Here is a 16810-nt window from a genome sequence, read left to right as displayed (position 1 = left end):
GGGTTTCTTCTTCTTCTTCTTCTTCTTTTAGATTTCCGGCAGTGTGGACGCTACTAGGCGTATTACTGCCCTCCGCAGGTCAAACTAATTCAATCACACTTATTCTCTTATACAGTCCTGATTCATGCAGAAACTGCAACACTGCTTTAATTATCAACTGGTGCCCATTGGGTTTCACTTCCGGACTAGCGCTCTCATACTACCGCTAAAAGGCACAGTGCAAAAATATAACATGCAAATTTACATAGTTTCCACTTCTGCAACGTTCAAATAATAAATAAAGACTTGGGGTTGGTACCGAAATGGTAACACTTTACTATAAGGCAAACAACATTTCCAGTAGTCAGTTTTGTACCTTTATTAAATTTATTTAAGTGACTTCGTGTGCTCCAGCTCACTCATTGGGTTAGTCCTTTTGGAAGTGGCCCATTGACCTGTTTACATTGTTTTGTCCTGTTCTGAGAGCACCGACCTCCCTCTGTGGAGGGGTTGAAGCGCAGGAGATTCCTTCTACAACATTTCCAGTAGTTTTAGGTAGCCTAACTAAATGATGAACTAATGAGGAACTAATGATTAGTTAATGATCAGTTAAAGTCACTTTGTGAGGGTAGTTAATCATTAGTTAATGATTAGTTAAATTCAGTTTGTGGGTATAGTAGTTAATGATTAGTTGGTCAGTTCCTGAGTAGGGGAGACTGAGTGGGGTAAGTTGAGCTACTGGGTAAGTTGACCCACCACCCCACCCCCTGTATCTATGCCAGTGGTTCTCAAATGGGGCTCCGGGGACCCCCAGGGGTCCTTGAGGGGGTCCCCAGCCAAAAGGGGGGTGATTTATTTGCGCCATAATTCCATTTCTAAGTAACACAATGACTATTTTGGCCATGGGTTTTATACACTTTCTGTAATAAAACATCTAAAAGCATCAAGCTTATTATCATAATGGGGGACCGTGGGACAAAATCCTATGAAATGGGGTCGGTGGGATAATTTTTGTCAGTTTAGGGGTCCTTCATGTGAAATTTGAAATTTGAGAACCACTGATCTATGCAACCGTGCACATAATGTTGTCATGTGACCATGAATTCGGGGAGCATGTATCCTTTCTACTTGACTCTGTTGGACAGAAGCACATGGCATGGGATAAGTGGTAACTACTTTTTATTTATTAATTAATACACAGGACAAGATGTTACTATCCCTTGTGCCAAAATCCGAGGAAAAACACATTTAGAAGCCCAATCCAGAATAAAACAAGCTAACAGGCTAACAAACTAATAAACAAGACACAAATCACCAGTTACCTACCCTAGCCAACAGCAGTATGAAGCATGTCATTGGGGTTTTCAAGTGGGCACCTTCCTTCACCGACGTTTCGTTAAGTTAGGCCCACGACACCTCAAGAAGGCTTAACGGTGTAATCCAGCGTCCTGGAAACACCCCCCTCCATGCTACCACCGCACAACTGCATATTACCTCACTATCTAAGCCTAGCTATCCAGGTCGATTCGGTATGACATTCCTGACTACACCACCACTGTCAATGATTCAGCCCTGTTGATGCGGACCGTTAATCATGACCAACAACAAACAATCCCTAACTACACCACCACTGTCAATGATTCAGCCCTGTTGATGCGGACTGTTAATCATGACCAACAAACAATCCCTAACTACACCACCACCGTCAATGATTCAGCCCTGTTGATGCGGACCGTTAATCATGACCAACAACAAACAATCCCTAACTACACCACCACTGTCAATGATTCAGCCCTGTTGATGCGGACCGTTAATCATGACCAACAACAAACAATCAATCTGACCTTAGCGAGCTCCCCAGCTAGCATGTTTCCTCCTTATCCACAGCCATTCACTTGCTCGTTCTGCTGCCTGAGACATGTTGCTAACCGCAAGTTTCAGGCTCCGTCCCCGAATGCCCAACTCAGTTAGTAAGGCAATAACGGACTTTGCCACAAAACCACGGCAGCCCACCTCGGGGACACCTCGCCATTCCGAAGTGTCCGATCATTGACTTCTATGCTTTCGGAGAGGCGGCCCTTTTTTATCTCCAAAAAATGTTTCGCCGAGAGGTTAGGTTAGGCTTAGGCGTGGGGGGTGGGAGAGGTTAGGTTTAGGGTTAGGGTCTGGGGGAGGGTTCTTTCGCAATGGCGAGGTTAGGGTTAGAATTTTGTCGGAATGCCGGTATTTCGGAATGCCGACATTTCGGAATGCCGAGGTGTCCCCGCCCACCTCTACAGGCCGCACTCGAGCCCTCCAACCTCGCTGCTCTGCCTCTGCTGCCATTTCAGCATACCTAGCTTTCTTGCGCTCATAAGCCTCCTCAACTCGATCTTCCCACGGGACTGTGAGTTCGATAAAATAAACTCTCTTCTCTACCTCAGACCACAGTAACGGACGTAGCCGGGTGCTAACTATATATGCTGGGATGACTAGCTGTTCATTCAAGTCAACCCTCATTTCCCAGGCTCCACCTATTTATATTGAAAAATAAAACTGTTTTTTGCTTGTCAAAGTAGATTTTCTGCATGTCCGGTATAATCACTGTTATGTCGAAGCAAAGTTATCCAGGTCTAAAAAGAAGTATGATCCATATTGGTGATTTGCTCATATATAGACGGTTTTCACCAGCTGCAACCCCACAGCACTTCCTTTTTCTCAGCTTCTTCTTCTGTGTTTTATGGCGGTTGGCATCCTTAAATGTTGCATTACCACCACCTGAATTGTATCAGCTTCACAGCTAACTATTGACAGTGTCCACTTTCTCAGCTATTCAGGGGAAAACACTGACATAGCCTACTTCGATTTATATTTTTGCTATGTAAACGTTTAAATGTAAAGATAGGCCTATGCGTGCAATAACGTAGGCCTACTGATAGTCAGCTTACTCTGTAACATGTACCTTTTATTAGCCTCTCAGGCTAGCTCCGGGACGCAATCTTTTTTTTCCCATGATGGCGAAGGCATGACCCGCCCCTCTCTGCCTCTAATTGGCTGACTGCACTCGGCTGCTCTCGCCTGCTTCCCAGGCGAGCCAGAAGTCATCTCAAACAAGCCTATACTTTCATTCAATGTCACGATGCTGCGGGGGGAAGTAGGCTACTTCATAGCTTAACTACGAAAATAGTGTCCACTGTTTATCTCCCTTTCTGCTGCAGCATGTTGAAGAAATAAATGTTCAGTTTGAACAACACCCATTCTGGTCATTTTAGAGCAAGATGATCGCTTCCACTACCAGGGCTGCCCAGAGAGATGGCAGTGCCCCTGGAGGGGTCCAGCCACTATGCCCCCCCCCCTCCCCCGCACGCGCTTGACTCATATCCCCGGATACCCCGCCCATGGGGGGGGGGGGGGGGGGAAGCTTCAAGGGGCGCCCCCCACCGCTGGCGGCGCTCTCCTCCTCTCCTCTCCTCCCCTCTCCTCTCCTCTCTCCCCCTCTCTCTTCTCCTCTCCTCTCCCCTCTCCCCCTTCCTCTTCTCCTCTCCCCTATCCCCCTCCCCCCTCCTCTCCCCTCTCCCCTCCTCCCCCTCCTCTCCCCTCTCTCCTCGCTTCTCCCTCCTCCCCTCTCCCCCTCTCTCCTCTCCCCTCCCCTCCTCCCCTCTCCTCTCCCCCTCTCTCCTCTCCTCTCCTCCCCCTCTGCTCTCCTCTCCCCCTCTCCTCTCCCCCTGGTTCCCCCTCTCCTCTCCTTTCCCCCTCTCTCCCCTCCTCTCCTTTCCCCCTCTCTCCCCTCCTCTCCTCTCCCCCTGGTTCCCCCTCTCTCCCTCTCCTCCTCTCCCCTCTGGTTCCCCCTCTGCTCTCCTCTCCTCTCCCCCCCTCTCCGCTTCTCCTCTCCCCCTGGTTCCCCCTCTCTCCCTCTCCTCCTCTCCCCTCTGGTTCCCCCTCTCCTCTCCCCCCCTCCTCTCCTCTCCCCCTCTGCTCTCCTCTCCGCTTCTCCTCTCCCCTCCTCTCCCCCTGGTTCCCCCTCTCTCCCTCTCCTCCTCTCCCCTCTGGTTCCCCCCCTGCTCTCCTCTCCTCTCCCCCTCTGCTCTCCTCTCCTCTCCTCTCCGCTTCTCCTCTCCCCTCCTCTCCCCCTGGTTCCCCCTCTCTCCCTCTCCTCCTCTCCCCTCTGGTTCCCCCTCTCCTCTCCCCCTCTGCTCTCCTCTCCTCTCCCCCTGGTTCCCCCTCTCCTCCTCTCCCCTCTCCTCTCCGCTTCTCCTCTCCCCCTGGTTCCCCCTCTCTCCCTCTCCCCTCTGGTTCCCCCTCTCCTCTCCCCCTGGTTCCCCCTCTCTCCCTCTCCTCCTCTCCCCCCTCCTCTCCGCTTCTCCTCTCCCCCTCTCCTCTCCCCCTGGTTCCCCCTCTCTCCCTCTCCCCTCTGGTTCCCCCTCTCCTCTCCCCCTGGGCTCTCCTCTGGTTCCCCCCACCCACCCCCATCTGCGGTCGCCTTTTATACACGTCCAAACAACGCAGGACAACGTGATTGGCTGGCTCAGATTTGAACAGATCTGAGCCAGCCAATCGCGTTATCCTGTGATGACGTAATGTCCTGTGCCCCATAACCGGATGGACCATATATGGACTTCCTCCCCCCCCCTGGCTGCGCTATCATAGCTGCTGACTGTTACTGCACTATCCGTCAGATCCGTAACATGGACGTTACTCTGCAGAAACTACAGTAACAAAATCACGAATTGCTCCGTTTTTGGAGCTCTGCATGTCTGTGTTTGTCTAGTTAATGTGTTAACATTAGCTAACGGCTAACATTCGCTAGTTAGCCAACCAACCAGCAGCTAACATTAGCTAGCTAGCTAGCTTACCGGAAGCGATATTTTTTTTGGATGACGGCGAAGGCATAACCCACCCCTGGCCCTCTCTGCCTCTGATTAGTGGCAGCGTTATAAACCATATATATTATATTACTATATTAAAAACATAAACACACTGGCGTCTTTCATGCAGGCTAGCAAGCGTAACTGCTGTATGTCTGTCTGACCCACTGAGTCTGACGGTCTGACCACAGACTGTAGAAAGAGATGTAATGCAGGATAGCCAGCGAATGTGTTTAGATGGAAGTTTGACGCTAGGCCAATCAGAGGCAGAGAGGGGCGGGTTATGTGACGCTAGGCCAATCAGAGGCAGAGAGGGGCGGGTTATGCCTTCGCCATCATCCGAAAAAAAAAAAATCGCCTCCGGGACAACAACGCTTCCTACCCAGCGTGTGCACGTCTTTCCGACAGGGGTGGTTGGTTGTTATGGCAACTATCAACAACAACAACAACTACTACTACAAGACATAAAGACCGAAATAGGCTACCTTGTTAATGTGTCTGTCGGAGACACGGCCTAACGTTAACATTTAATATGAGCCGAATATCAGCCTGCGCTCAGCTATGTATACAGGAAGTAAACCGGATATTCAGGTGGGTTGTGACGGTTGTTATTGTTGTCAAGTTAAAACTGTCTATAAAACCATGTGAATCAGGCCATGGGGTAAAGTGAGAGGAAAGGGAGAGTGCTGGCTGACCCCCTTCAAGCGTCCGACGAGCCGTGGTAAATAACGATATTCCTGGAAATGCAAGTTAACGAGCCAGTTACATGTAGGCCTACTTTGCATTATACATTAAATGACGACATTATTGTTTTATTTTGTATGTTACTGTACTGTTACATAGGCTACTTGGCTAAGTACATTAACATTTATGGGCTAGAAAAGTCTGCCCATGTAGGCAGCCATGTTGCCTGCTCGGAATGTTCTCCTAGCCATGAAGATTGATTGACAGCTGTCATGTCAGATATGATTGGTTGAAATGGGGTAGAAATGTGATAGTAGGCTACTACCAGAAATCAGCATACTGTAGATATCGTTATGATTATGAATGAACTCAGCATGGGTGACTTTTGATGTGAAAAACCAAATAAATTGGATTTTTGTGATTGTGTTGTTGTTGCATACTGTAACGTATCCGTTATCTCATGAGGCAGAGGCTTCTTGATGGTACAAGGGTCTTTATTCACAGTTAGTTATATTACAACTCTCAGCGGTTGTCACGCTCAAAGCTAGCAGCTTTCCCTCCAAGTAGTGTGTGTGGACTGACGCGCATGCTCAGTTCACTCCGGAAGTATCCCCACAGCATAGTGTTCCCCAATACAACACTCCCACACATCAGTTCCTATCTGCAGTCGAGACACTACCAATGCTCACCCCTGTATGTGTACTGCTGATTCGCTACATACTCCCCGCCCAACAATAAGGTCAACGCCCACGTTGATAACACATCACACACCCCCTTGTACCAAAACATCTTTTTTTTTTCTTTAACAGCTTCTTTTTTTTTTTCAATCACAGCATGTTGTACTCTCAGACTTCCCCACATCATCTCCCCCACAATATCTCATGTCATGCACCTTTTTTACTTTCTGTTACAACAATACAACATCTCCAACCACCATCTCCTCTCTTTTTTTTTTTTTTTTTTTTTTTTTTTTAGTACAACTCAAAGTTGTGGAATCGTCCTGGAGCCCTTGGCTCTCTCCGTGGCCGTGTTAGTCTCTGTGAATCTGCCTGCGGGGCTGATCCCACCTGCAGTGTCTCTGGGCTTTCACGCCCCTGGGTGGGGCCCGCCCGGTCATAGCCGGACGCCCCTCTCTGTGGGAACAGAGTCCTTCTTTCAGCTGGTCTAGGTGAAACCGCCGGGCGGCCGAGATCTGGGGGAAAGGTGCACCCCCCCCGGTATGGGGCCAACCTGTCTCTGTGGAGTACCTTCCTGCCACCAAGTGGCATCTGCACTCGGTACACCACTTCCCCCATTCTCTCCATGACCCTGCATGGGCCTGTCCAGTGACAGTCCAGTTTAGGGCTACGCCCTTTTTTTCTCTGGGGTGTGTACACCCAGACCAACTCCCCCCCCTGGAAATGGTTTCCTTTTGCCCTCACATCATAGTTCCTTTTTTGTTTCATGCCTGCTTTCTCTAGCTGGTCCCGAGCGAAGTGGTGAGCGGACTCTAAGCGATCTTGTAGCCTCCTGGCATACTCTCGCCCTGGGGGAGCGTCCAGTGCATCTGGTGGCTTGCCGAACGCTATTTCTGCTGGTGTCCGCAGTTCTCGACCTAACATGAGCAGAGCTGGGGTGCAGGAGGTGGACTCGTGTGTGGCGGATCTGTAGGCCATGAGGATGAGCGGCAGGTGCGTGTCCCAGTCCCTCTGGTGTTCCTCCGTGAGGATGGCCAACTGCTTTTTCAGCGTTCTATTGAATCTTTCTACAAGGCCATCGCTCTGGGGGTGCAATGCTGTGGTCCGTGTCTTTTTAATGTTCAGTTTCTCGCACATGGTGGCGAACACTCGTGACTCAAAGTTTCTCCCTTGGTCACTGTGTAGGGTCTCTGGTGCTCCGAACCTACTGAACATGCCGGTTACTAGTGCGTCGACCACCGTCCCCGCCTCCTGGTCGGGTAGTGCGTACGCCTCTGGCCATTTTGTGAAATAGTCCATGGCGACCAGGACGTACTTGTTCCCACTGTCTGAGCAGGGAAAAGGTCCCATCACGTCTACCCCTACCCTCTCCATGGGGGCTCCTGCTGCTAGCTGTTGAAGCGGGGCGCGAGACTGATCTAACGGGCCTTTGTACGCTGCGCAGAGGTCGCAGCGTCGACAGAAGTCCTGTACGTCTCTCCCCATCCTCCCCCAATAAAAACCTTGTCTGATACGGCGGAGCGTTTTGTTTACCCCGAAGTGCCCAGCCCCTACAGTTCCATGGCAGCTCCTGCACACCTCCTCCCTCAACGTTGTCGGCACTACTTTCCGCCACTTATGCTCTCCTGTCGCTGGCTCCTTCCAGGACTTCATCAGCACTCCGTTACTCAAACTCAGGGTGTCGAACCCCGCCCACAGCCCTTTGGTTGTGTCGGTGGCCCCTGCCACCTCTTCCCAGGGCGGCTTCTGGCCCTCTTCTACCCATTGCAGTACTGGTGACAGCTCTCTGTCGTTTTCTTGGTGGCCCCTCCAATCCGCTGCCTCTGCTACCCGCAGCGTCCTGCACACTGGCCCATCCCCTGTGTGGTTAGGGCAGATCCTAGCTTCCTCTTGGAGCTCTCTCTCTCTTCCTTCTCTCTTTTCGCAGTACGTACACCCTCTCTCTGCACAGGGTCGTCTTGACAGGGCGTCTGCGTTGACGTGGCGCGCCCCTGCCCTGTGTTCTATCGTGAAGTTGTAGTCTGCCATTTTCTCTAACCAGCGGCACACTTGTCCCTCCGGCTCTCTGAAGGACCATAGCCACTGCAGCGCCGAGTGGTCGGTCCGTATGGTGAACCGTGGCTGTCCCAGGAGGTAATATCTAAAGTGTCTTAGTGCTTCTACTACGGCGAGGAGCTCCCGGCGGGTGACGCAGTAGTTACGTTCTGCTTTATCGAAAGTCTTGCTATAGTACGCCACCACCCGCTCCCCGTCCGGCCCCGCCTGGGACAGCACGGCTCCCATACCCCCATTGCTGGCATCAGTGTCTAGTAGGAAAGGCAGGGCGGGGTCTGGTGCTCTAAGCACTGGAGACTCGGTCAGTGCTTTCTTGAGGGCTTTGAATGCTAGGTGGCATTCTGTCGTCCAGTGGAAGTCTGCGTTCTTCTCTTTTAACCTGAACAGCGGTTCCGCTATTTTAGAAAACCCGTTCACGAATTTCCTGTAGTATGCGGCTAGCCCTACGAAGCTCTCGAGTTCGCCTTTGTTTCTGGGGGTGGGCCACTCCATGACCGCCTGAGTCTTCTCTTCTAGGGTGCGAATGCCCCCCGCGCCGATGCCATGCCCTAAGAACTCCACCCTCCTCTTCAGGAAGTGGCACTTGTCTGGGTGTAACTTTAGACCCGCCTCTGCTATCTTCTGCAGGACTTTTCGTAACGCCCCCACTGCGGCCTGGAACGTGCCCCCGTGTGTCAAGATGTCATCTAAATACACGACGCATTCGGATCGGGGAATGTCTCCCAGCAACTTCTCCATTAACCTCTCGAACGTTGCTGGTGCGTTGCACAGCCCGAAGCTGAGTACTCGAAACTGCCACAGCCCCTTCTCTGTGCGGAAGGCGGTCTTTTGCTTGGCATCGTCGCGGAGGGGCACCTGCCAGTACCCGCTACGGAGGTCTAGGGATGAGAACCAGGATGACTCTCCCGCGGCGTCTAACAGTTCCTCTATGATGGGCATCGGGTATGCGTCTTTTTTTGTTACTTTGTTCAGCCCCCTATAGTCTACACAAAATCGCATTTTGGAGCTATTTTTCTTTTTCACCAGCACTACCCCCGACGCCCACGGGCTGTCTGATGGCTCAATGATCCCCGCCCGCAGCATGTTCTCTACAGCTTCGTTCGCTATCTCTCTCCTCGCCGCTGGGATCCGACGGGGATATGACCTGACGGGTCGCGCCCCCTCCGTGTCTATTTCGTGTTCCACCAGGTGGGTACAGCCTAGCTCATCATCTGACATGGCGAAAATGTCTTTATATTCCTCTAGTACCCTCCACAGTTCATCGCTCTGCTGGGTCTCTAACCCTTCGCTTTGGCGTTTGTGCAATCCCCTGAGCATCTCTAACCTCTCTCTCTCCCCCTCTGCCTGTTGCGCTGGCTGAGGGCAAGTGTTTGGAGGTGGGCTAGGGGTGGGGCTTTGTGGAGGGGCTTGGTCTGCTGGGTGGGGCTCATGCACTACGGTGACGCGATATACAGTGATATTATTTACATTAGCTCTCTCCTCTGGAACGGTGGGAGGGTGGCCCATCTGGACTACTGGCCCCCCTGCAAATGTCAATGTGCTTTTTCCTAGGTCTACTGTGCATTTGTTTAGCGTCAAGTAGTCTTCCCCTAGGATGCAGGGTCCCGTCATTTCTACCACCCACACCGGAAAGTCCACTGTCTGTTCTCCCACTGTTATCATTACGTGTCCCCTCCCCCTCATTGGCATCAACTCACCGGATACTGTTCTTAGTAGTTGTGCTGCTGGCTGCTCCAGGCGCGTCCCCTCGGGCATCATGTTGACGTTCACCAGCGTTGCCGTACACCCCGTGTCCACCAGGGCGGCGCAGTATCTCCCCTGTATGTAGACTGGAACATGGCAGCCGTTCATCGCGCGCGGCCCGCTCTGCATGCTGACAGCTCCGGCGATGTCGTCTACTTCGGGGCCCGGCGGAGCCCCACCTCTCCGTTGCTGTCGGTGGGCCCCCTCCTGCGATGATGTGGCTACGGGGACTGTGGCATCGTAGACCCGTCTCGCCCCATCTGGACGGGCCCTGTGCCGTTTCCCTGGTTCCACGCTCTCCGGCGGCAGTCTGCTTCCCGATGTCCGGGGCGTCCGCATCCCCAGCAGATCATGTTCCCTCTGGCCCAGCTGTTGTTCCGCTGAGTGGGCTGTCGAGCGGGGTTGGGCTGCAGGGTCGCTCTGCGGAGCAGTTGTTCTGTCAGCTGTTGTACTGACTCGGACAGTTCTTTCACCCTGTCGCCCTGCTCTCTCACCGTGTTGCTTTGCTCTGCCCAGGCCGTCTTCCACGCTGGTTCTTCTTGTAACTGGCTCTCCGCGGCCATTCTGACCACTGGGGCGGCCTCCATTATGCTGCTGCTCTTGTCCCAGCCTTCTACTGTCTCTATCTCCAGTGCCAGCCCCAGCGCTGCTCCCAATGTTTTCGGGTGTCCCAGCGTTACTTTCTGGCTTAGGCTCCGTGGCTCGATGGCCTGGACAAAGTAGCTTAGGGCTAGTCCATCCAGCGTCTCCGTCGGTAGCTGGCTGTATGCGCGCCGGCTGAGAGTCTCAATGTCCGTTGCCAGTGCACGTAGTGACTCACCCTGTCGTCTGCGTCTGTTACACAGTTCTGCGGCTACGATGGCCTGCTCCTCGCATCGGCCGAAACGTCTCTGCAGGACCCCCATCACCACATCCGAGTCCTTTGTATCAGCTATTGCCGACACGCACGCTGTAGCTTCGCCCTCGAGGGCCATGACGAGGTAGCTGGCTCTCTCCTTTCTCGTCCAGCCATTCAAATCTGCAGCCTCTGTAAACTGCTTGCAGTACGCCTCCCATTCGACTTTACCGTTGAATTTTGGCGGGGTGATTTCCTTTCTTCCCCGCCGCTCGCCGTCTTTTGCCGCCTCGACCCGTGTCCCGTCTTTGTCCTCGGGCCGTAGGCTGGCTCCGCTGGTCTGTGGCACAACCTCCATGGCTACAGCGGCAGTGTCAACCCGCTCGATCTTCACTCTCACCGGTCCCGGTTCTTCCGCTCCTTCTCCCGCCTCGCTAGCTTGCCTGCTAGCTCCCTTGGGCTGCGGGTTAGCTTCCGTGGCTACGGTGCTAGCTCTGTCTGGCTCGGATTTTATTTTCACCAACCCCAGGCTTTCTGTTGTTTTTCTTTCTTGGATCCCTGTGGTAGCAGCTGCGTCTACCCAGACATCATCCTCCTCGGCCGGCTGGTAGTCTACCGCGTCTACCCAGACATCATCCTCCTCGGCCGGCTGGTAGTCTGCCCCGGCTCTCGCCTCTCCCGCCTCTCGGTTGAGCCGCTTGCGCTCTTTCTTCAGGAACTTGTTAACCATTTCGCTAATCTGGAGGCAATATTCACCGTTTAAACTTCTGACGCCAGTGTAACGTATCCGTTATCTCATGAGGCAGAGGCTTCTTGATGGTACAAGGGTCTTTATTCACAGTTAGTTATATTACAACTCTCAGCGGTTGTCACGCTCAAAGCTAGCAGCTTTCCCTCCAAGTAGTGTGTGTGGACTGACGCGCATGCTCAGTTCACTCCGGAAGTATCCCCACAGCATAGTGTTCCCCAATACAACACTCCCACACATCAGTTCCTATCTGCAGTCGAGACACTACCAATGCTCACCCCTGTATGTGTACTGCTGATTCGCTACAATACATTTAGCACTGTATACAGGGATGTGATCTAAAATAGTTAAAAAGGCATTCTTAATTTCAGCTTGACTTTAACCCATTGATACCTGATGCAGCATTTGCGTGTATATCCCTCATTTGTGGGAATGAATGAATTTATGAATGAATGAATGAATGAATGAATTTATTTGGTGATAAAACAAGAAAGAACACAACAGTACATATAGTAATGAAAGAACAGACAATATATCAATCACAGAGGATAAAAACACAAAAAAGCCCTAAGGCTTATTTCCATTGTGGTCGTCACATAAAACATATAGTAAGACGAGGCATAAAAAACATAAAACACTTAAAACAATTTAAAAAACATAAAACAACGGAGAGCGGTTACATTAAAGGAACTCAAGATCAAACAAATAGCAGCAGATAAAGCAAATAGCAGCAGGGCAATGTATCACTTATAAAAAGAATAAAATAAATAAAAAGGCTATAAAATAAATGTAAAGTGCATTGCCATAGAGCCAGTAATTTAAAGTGCATTTCTATGGAGCCAGTACTTAAGGGCTCTTTTAAAACTGGTCACAGACTCACAGTAGTACTTGCTTTTAATTATCTTGGCAGATTGTTCCAGTGAACTGCTGCACTGTACCTGAAACTATTTTTTCCCATCAGACTTTTAAATCGACAGGGTATAAAATCTGTCGACCTACCTCGAGTAGCGTGCTGATGTGTTTATCATACAAGTAAGAAGTAGTTTAGTAGGTACCTCGGGACCTCATGTAAAGTGATTTTAAAAGTGAGCATTTTGATATATAAAATGCGCTTTTCAACCGATAACCATCGGAGACTTTCAAAGTGCTTGGTGGCAAGGTGAGTACGGGGGTGTACCTTCAGTATTACTCTGATTCATTTATTTTGGGCTGTCTCCAGCCTGTCCTTCAATCGTTGTGTTAGGCCGGTGTACCATGAGGTGGCAGCATAGTCAAAGTGACTTTGCACTAGTGCCCCGGCAAGAGTGTGTAATATCTGAGTGTCTAAGAAAACCGCTTTTCTAGCTAGGAATTTTATTCGTTGGTGAATTTTTGTTAGAGCAGTCAATGCCATTTTTTCACCAGATAAGCAGTTATCCAAGACGCATCCAAGATATTTGATGTTGTCAGTGCCCTTGAGTGTACAGTCTCCTATTTTTGCAGCAAAACCCGGTGACCTTGCTGGTCTGATTTTGCTGCCAAACAGGATGGCCTCAGACTTGCCTGTGTGGAGGGACAGTCTGTTAGCCGAGAGCCATTCACAGGCTCTCTCCAGCTCAGCACCCAGAGTGTCCTCCACCACAGATTTGTCTCTGTGTGAGACCATTAACACGTCATCTGCATACAGAAACAGGTTACAGGAGACAGCAGCATTGAAATCATTAATAAATAATAAAAAGAACAAAGGCCCGAGGATGCTTCCTTGAGGCACCCCCCATCTCATGACTCTTTCATTTGACAATGTTCCATTCCACCTTTTGAGTACGATTTTCAAAGTATGAGGTCACCCACTTGAGTGATCTATCATTAAAACCCATAGCTCTTAACTTCTTGATTAATATGTAATGATCCACCGTGTCAAAAGCTTTCTGTAAATCAAGCATGACCAGGCAGCAAAACTTACCACTACCAGGGGTGTGTGTATCCCTTTAAGTCTTAAAGGGATACACACACAAATGCTGCATCAGGTATCAATGGGTTAAGGGCATTGTTTGTTTGTTCTGTTTGGGAGGAGTTGACTGTATGCGGCTTGACGAGACCGATTCATTTACACTTGGTAAACTTGAGGACCTAAATAAAGCTATTTTTTAGTCCGAGCTGCTCCAGATCTTCTTTCTTCATTGATGCTGCGTCCCTCTTCTGTGATGCACCGGACCTCAGGAACCTGCCTTTATAGCTGAAGCGCGGTGGGCCTCCTCCACCTGCCAAGGTGGTTTGAGCAATCGGACTAACCTGTCTCCAATACGTCTTGGTTGCATTTACACATTGTGGCTCAGTGTAAATGGGTATCTGGGTCCTGAGAAACAGTATTGAGAACCACAACTAATGCATATGAAGCACAAAAAGGCTTGTATTAAAACTCCATTTCGGTGCACATAGTAAAAATGGTTTGTCATTTACAGACTCATCTGTGTGGTGTGTGCATCTCCAGATAACCATGCTTTAGCTTCTTCAAGCAATATTTTAAACATTTTCAGCCTGTGAACCTCCATACCATTTAAGTAGCTTTTGACAACCAACATTACTACTACCTGTAACCGTTGGTATGCAGGATAGTTTTCAAGCAATGTGTACAAGGTTTTCAAAATGAAAAAGTAGTGCTGACTATGGCAGCTGGAACTAACCCTGAACCAACCAAAGTTAAATGCTCATTTTCCACTTACACATTAACACTCCATACTAGCAGCAGTGACGTCAGCGTATACAGTATATCCATAGTGTTAGTCCATATGGTCCTGCTTATTGAGGCAGTGAAGCCAGTGTATATCCATAGTGTTAGTCCATATGGTCCTGCTTATTGAGGCAGTGAAGCCAGTGTATATCCTAGTGTTAGAGTCCATGTTGTCCTGCTTATTGAGGCATTGAAGCCAGAGTATATCCTAGTGTTAGAGTCCATGTTGTCCTGCTTATTGAGGCATTGAAGCCAGAGTATATCCTAGTGTTAGAGTTCATGTTGTCCTGCTTATTGAGGCATTGAAGCCAGAGTATATCCTAGTGTTAGAGTCCATGTTGTCCTGCTTATTGAGGCATTGAAGCCAGAGTATATCCTAGTGTTAGAGTTCATGTGGTCCTGCTTATTGAGGCATTGAAGCCAGAGTATATCCTAGTGTTAGAGTCCATGTTGTCCTGCTTATTGAGGCATTGAAGCCAGAGTATATCCTAGTGTTAGAGTCCATGTTGTCCTGCTTATTGAGGCATTGAAGCCAGAGTATATCCTAGTGTTAGAGTCCATGTTGTCCTGCTTATTGAGGCAGTGAAGCCAGCATATATCCTAGTGTTAGAGTCCATGTGGTCCTGCTTATTGTGGCAGCAGTGAACTCAACATATATCCTAGTGTTAGAGTCCACCTGGACCTCTTTATTGTGTGTGGCAGCAGTGAAGCTGGCGTATATCCTAGAGTCCATATGGTCCTGCTTATTGTGGCAGCAGTGAACTCAGCATATATCCATAGTGTTAGAGTCCATGTGGTCCTGGCAGCAGTGAAGCCAGCGTATATCCTAGTGTTAGAGTCCACCTGGACCTCTTTATTGTGTGTGGCAGCAGTGAAGCTGGCGTATATCCTAGAGTCCATATGGTCCTGCTTATTGTGGCAGCAGTGAACTCAGCATATATCCATAGTGTTAGAGTCCATGTTGTCCTGGCAGCAGTGAAGCCAGCGTATATCCTAGTGTTAGAGTCCATGTTGTCCTGCTTATTGAGGCTCCACCTATGAGCTGGGCCTCTGGGACTTTGGATCTGATGAAACTAGCGAAGGCAGACACCTTGGCGTAGACACCTGGCCGGTTGGGCTGGGCACATCCCACTCCAAAGCTCACCACACCGGCCTGGATCCAGGTGTGGTTGTCTATAGGGCAGACTAAAGGTCCTCCAGAGTCTCCCTGAAGACAGAGTGGGGGGAAGGGGGGGTATAGGGGTACAACATCCCATCATCTGACAATAGAGAGGCAAAGTGACCGCCTACTTCCTGCTTCAGCACTGTACCAGAGATTTTCATCCGCCATTTATTTTCCCATACACATTTCGTAAAATGCGTATAAAAATAGTTTTACTGGTTCAAACCAAACGGTACAGATATATTTAGAAACAGGATAGATCGCATAACATTTCACTGGGACCAAAACGTAAGAAAAATGCGGGTTTAAAGAAAATATTTTTTCAATGTTGCTTTTTAAAGATTTGGTCCGAGTGAAATGTTCTATGGTCTCTCCCGATTATAGCGTTAGCTGAACCGTTTGGTTCGACGAAGTACATATATTTTATAAGCATTTTACGAAATGTCTATGGGAAAATAAATGGCGGATGTAAATCTCTGGTACAGTGCTGAAGCACAACTTTGCCTCTCTATAGAGAGCCAAAGTCACTCCCATCTCCCATTTCCGGGTTTAGCATACAAACCAAGAGATTTCATCCGCAATTTATTTTTCCATTTCGTAAAATTAAGTCATTAAATGATCCTTTATTATGGAGTGTAAGAACCTGCAGCTACCTGACACGAGTCCTTGCCTCCTGCTAGTAAGCCTGCACAGATCATGTCAGAGCGGATAGCCACTGCATCATGGTACGATTGAGCCTGATACATCCTGTGACAGGAGGTCTGCTCAATGATTGGCACTTCTACTTCCTGTAGAGGCCCCACCCCCGACAGAGGCACTGCAGTCCAGGGTCAATCCAGGGTCAATCCAATGGGACAAGGGGAGGAGAGGAGCAGGACAGCGTTAAAATGATGTACAGAAACTGAAGGCAAAGTCAAAGAAAGTCCCGAGACTCTAAAGCAATAGCAAACAAGTCTGGTTACTATGGTTATTACCTTTAAAGCAATAATACGTGACATTTTTAACTGACTGACTGACTGACTGACTGACTGACTGACAACCCTGAGGACAAATTGTCCATCATCAGAGATCAGAGACCAAAGCATCAATGATGTCATAAGTCCTACGTGAGCGAGGAATTGTAAACACTTGACATTATTCATAGCTTTCAGGGGGCGTTACGTGCTGCCGGGAACGCCCACCTGACGGTCAAAAACAACTTGTTCATTCCGCTGCCAGCCGAGTCGACTAGTTTCTCACGCTGTGTTTGTTCAGCCGTTTGTACACACGTCTTTGCGGCCAACATTTCATCAAAGGTAAGCTCAAGTAACGTTACAATAATGATAAAATACCCCGTTAACGTTACTTGAGCTTACCTTTGATGAAATGTTGGC

The 16810-nt window shown here is 49.6% G+C and overlaps 1 protein-coding gene across 1 annotated transcript in view; it reads right to left on the bottom strand.

Moving 5' to 3' along the window:
* Window positions 1–1103: 1103 nt before the first annotated feature.
* LOC310788575 (serine protease 27) overlaps window positions 1104–16810 on the bottom strand; it is a gene marked incomplete at both ends in the record, with an annotated part of 24141 nt that continues 8434 nt past the window's right edge. Inside the window, 4 exons of the mRNA XM_083650107.1 lie at window positions 1104–1113; window positions 13062–13221; window positions 15311–15482; window positions 16091–16254. Of these exons, the coding sequence (XP_083506233.1) occupies window positions 1104–1113; window positions 13062–13221; window positions 15311–15482; window positions 16091–16254 (506 nt within the window). The remainder of the gene's footprint in view (window positions 1114–13061; window positions 13222–15310; window positions 15483–16090; window positions 16255–16810) is intronic.

The sequence above is a fragment of the Poromitra crassiceps genome (genome assembly GCF_964638095.1).
Source record: "Poromitra crassiceps genome assembly, chromosome: 13".
Lineage (NCBI taxonomy): Eukaryota > Metazoa > Chordata > Actinopteri > Beryciformes > Melamphaidae > Poromitra > Poromitra crassiceps.
Note: the sequence above shows the minus strand (reverse complement) of the source record. Positions and strands in the feature narration are given on the sequence as shown.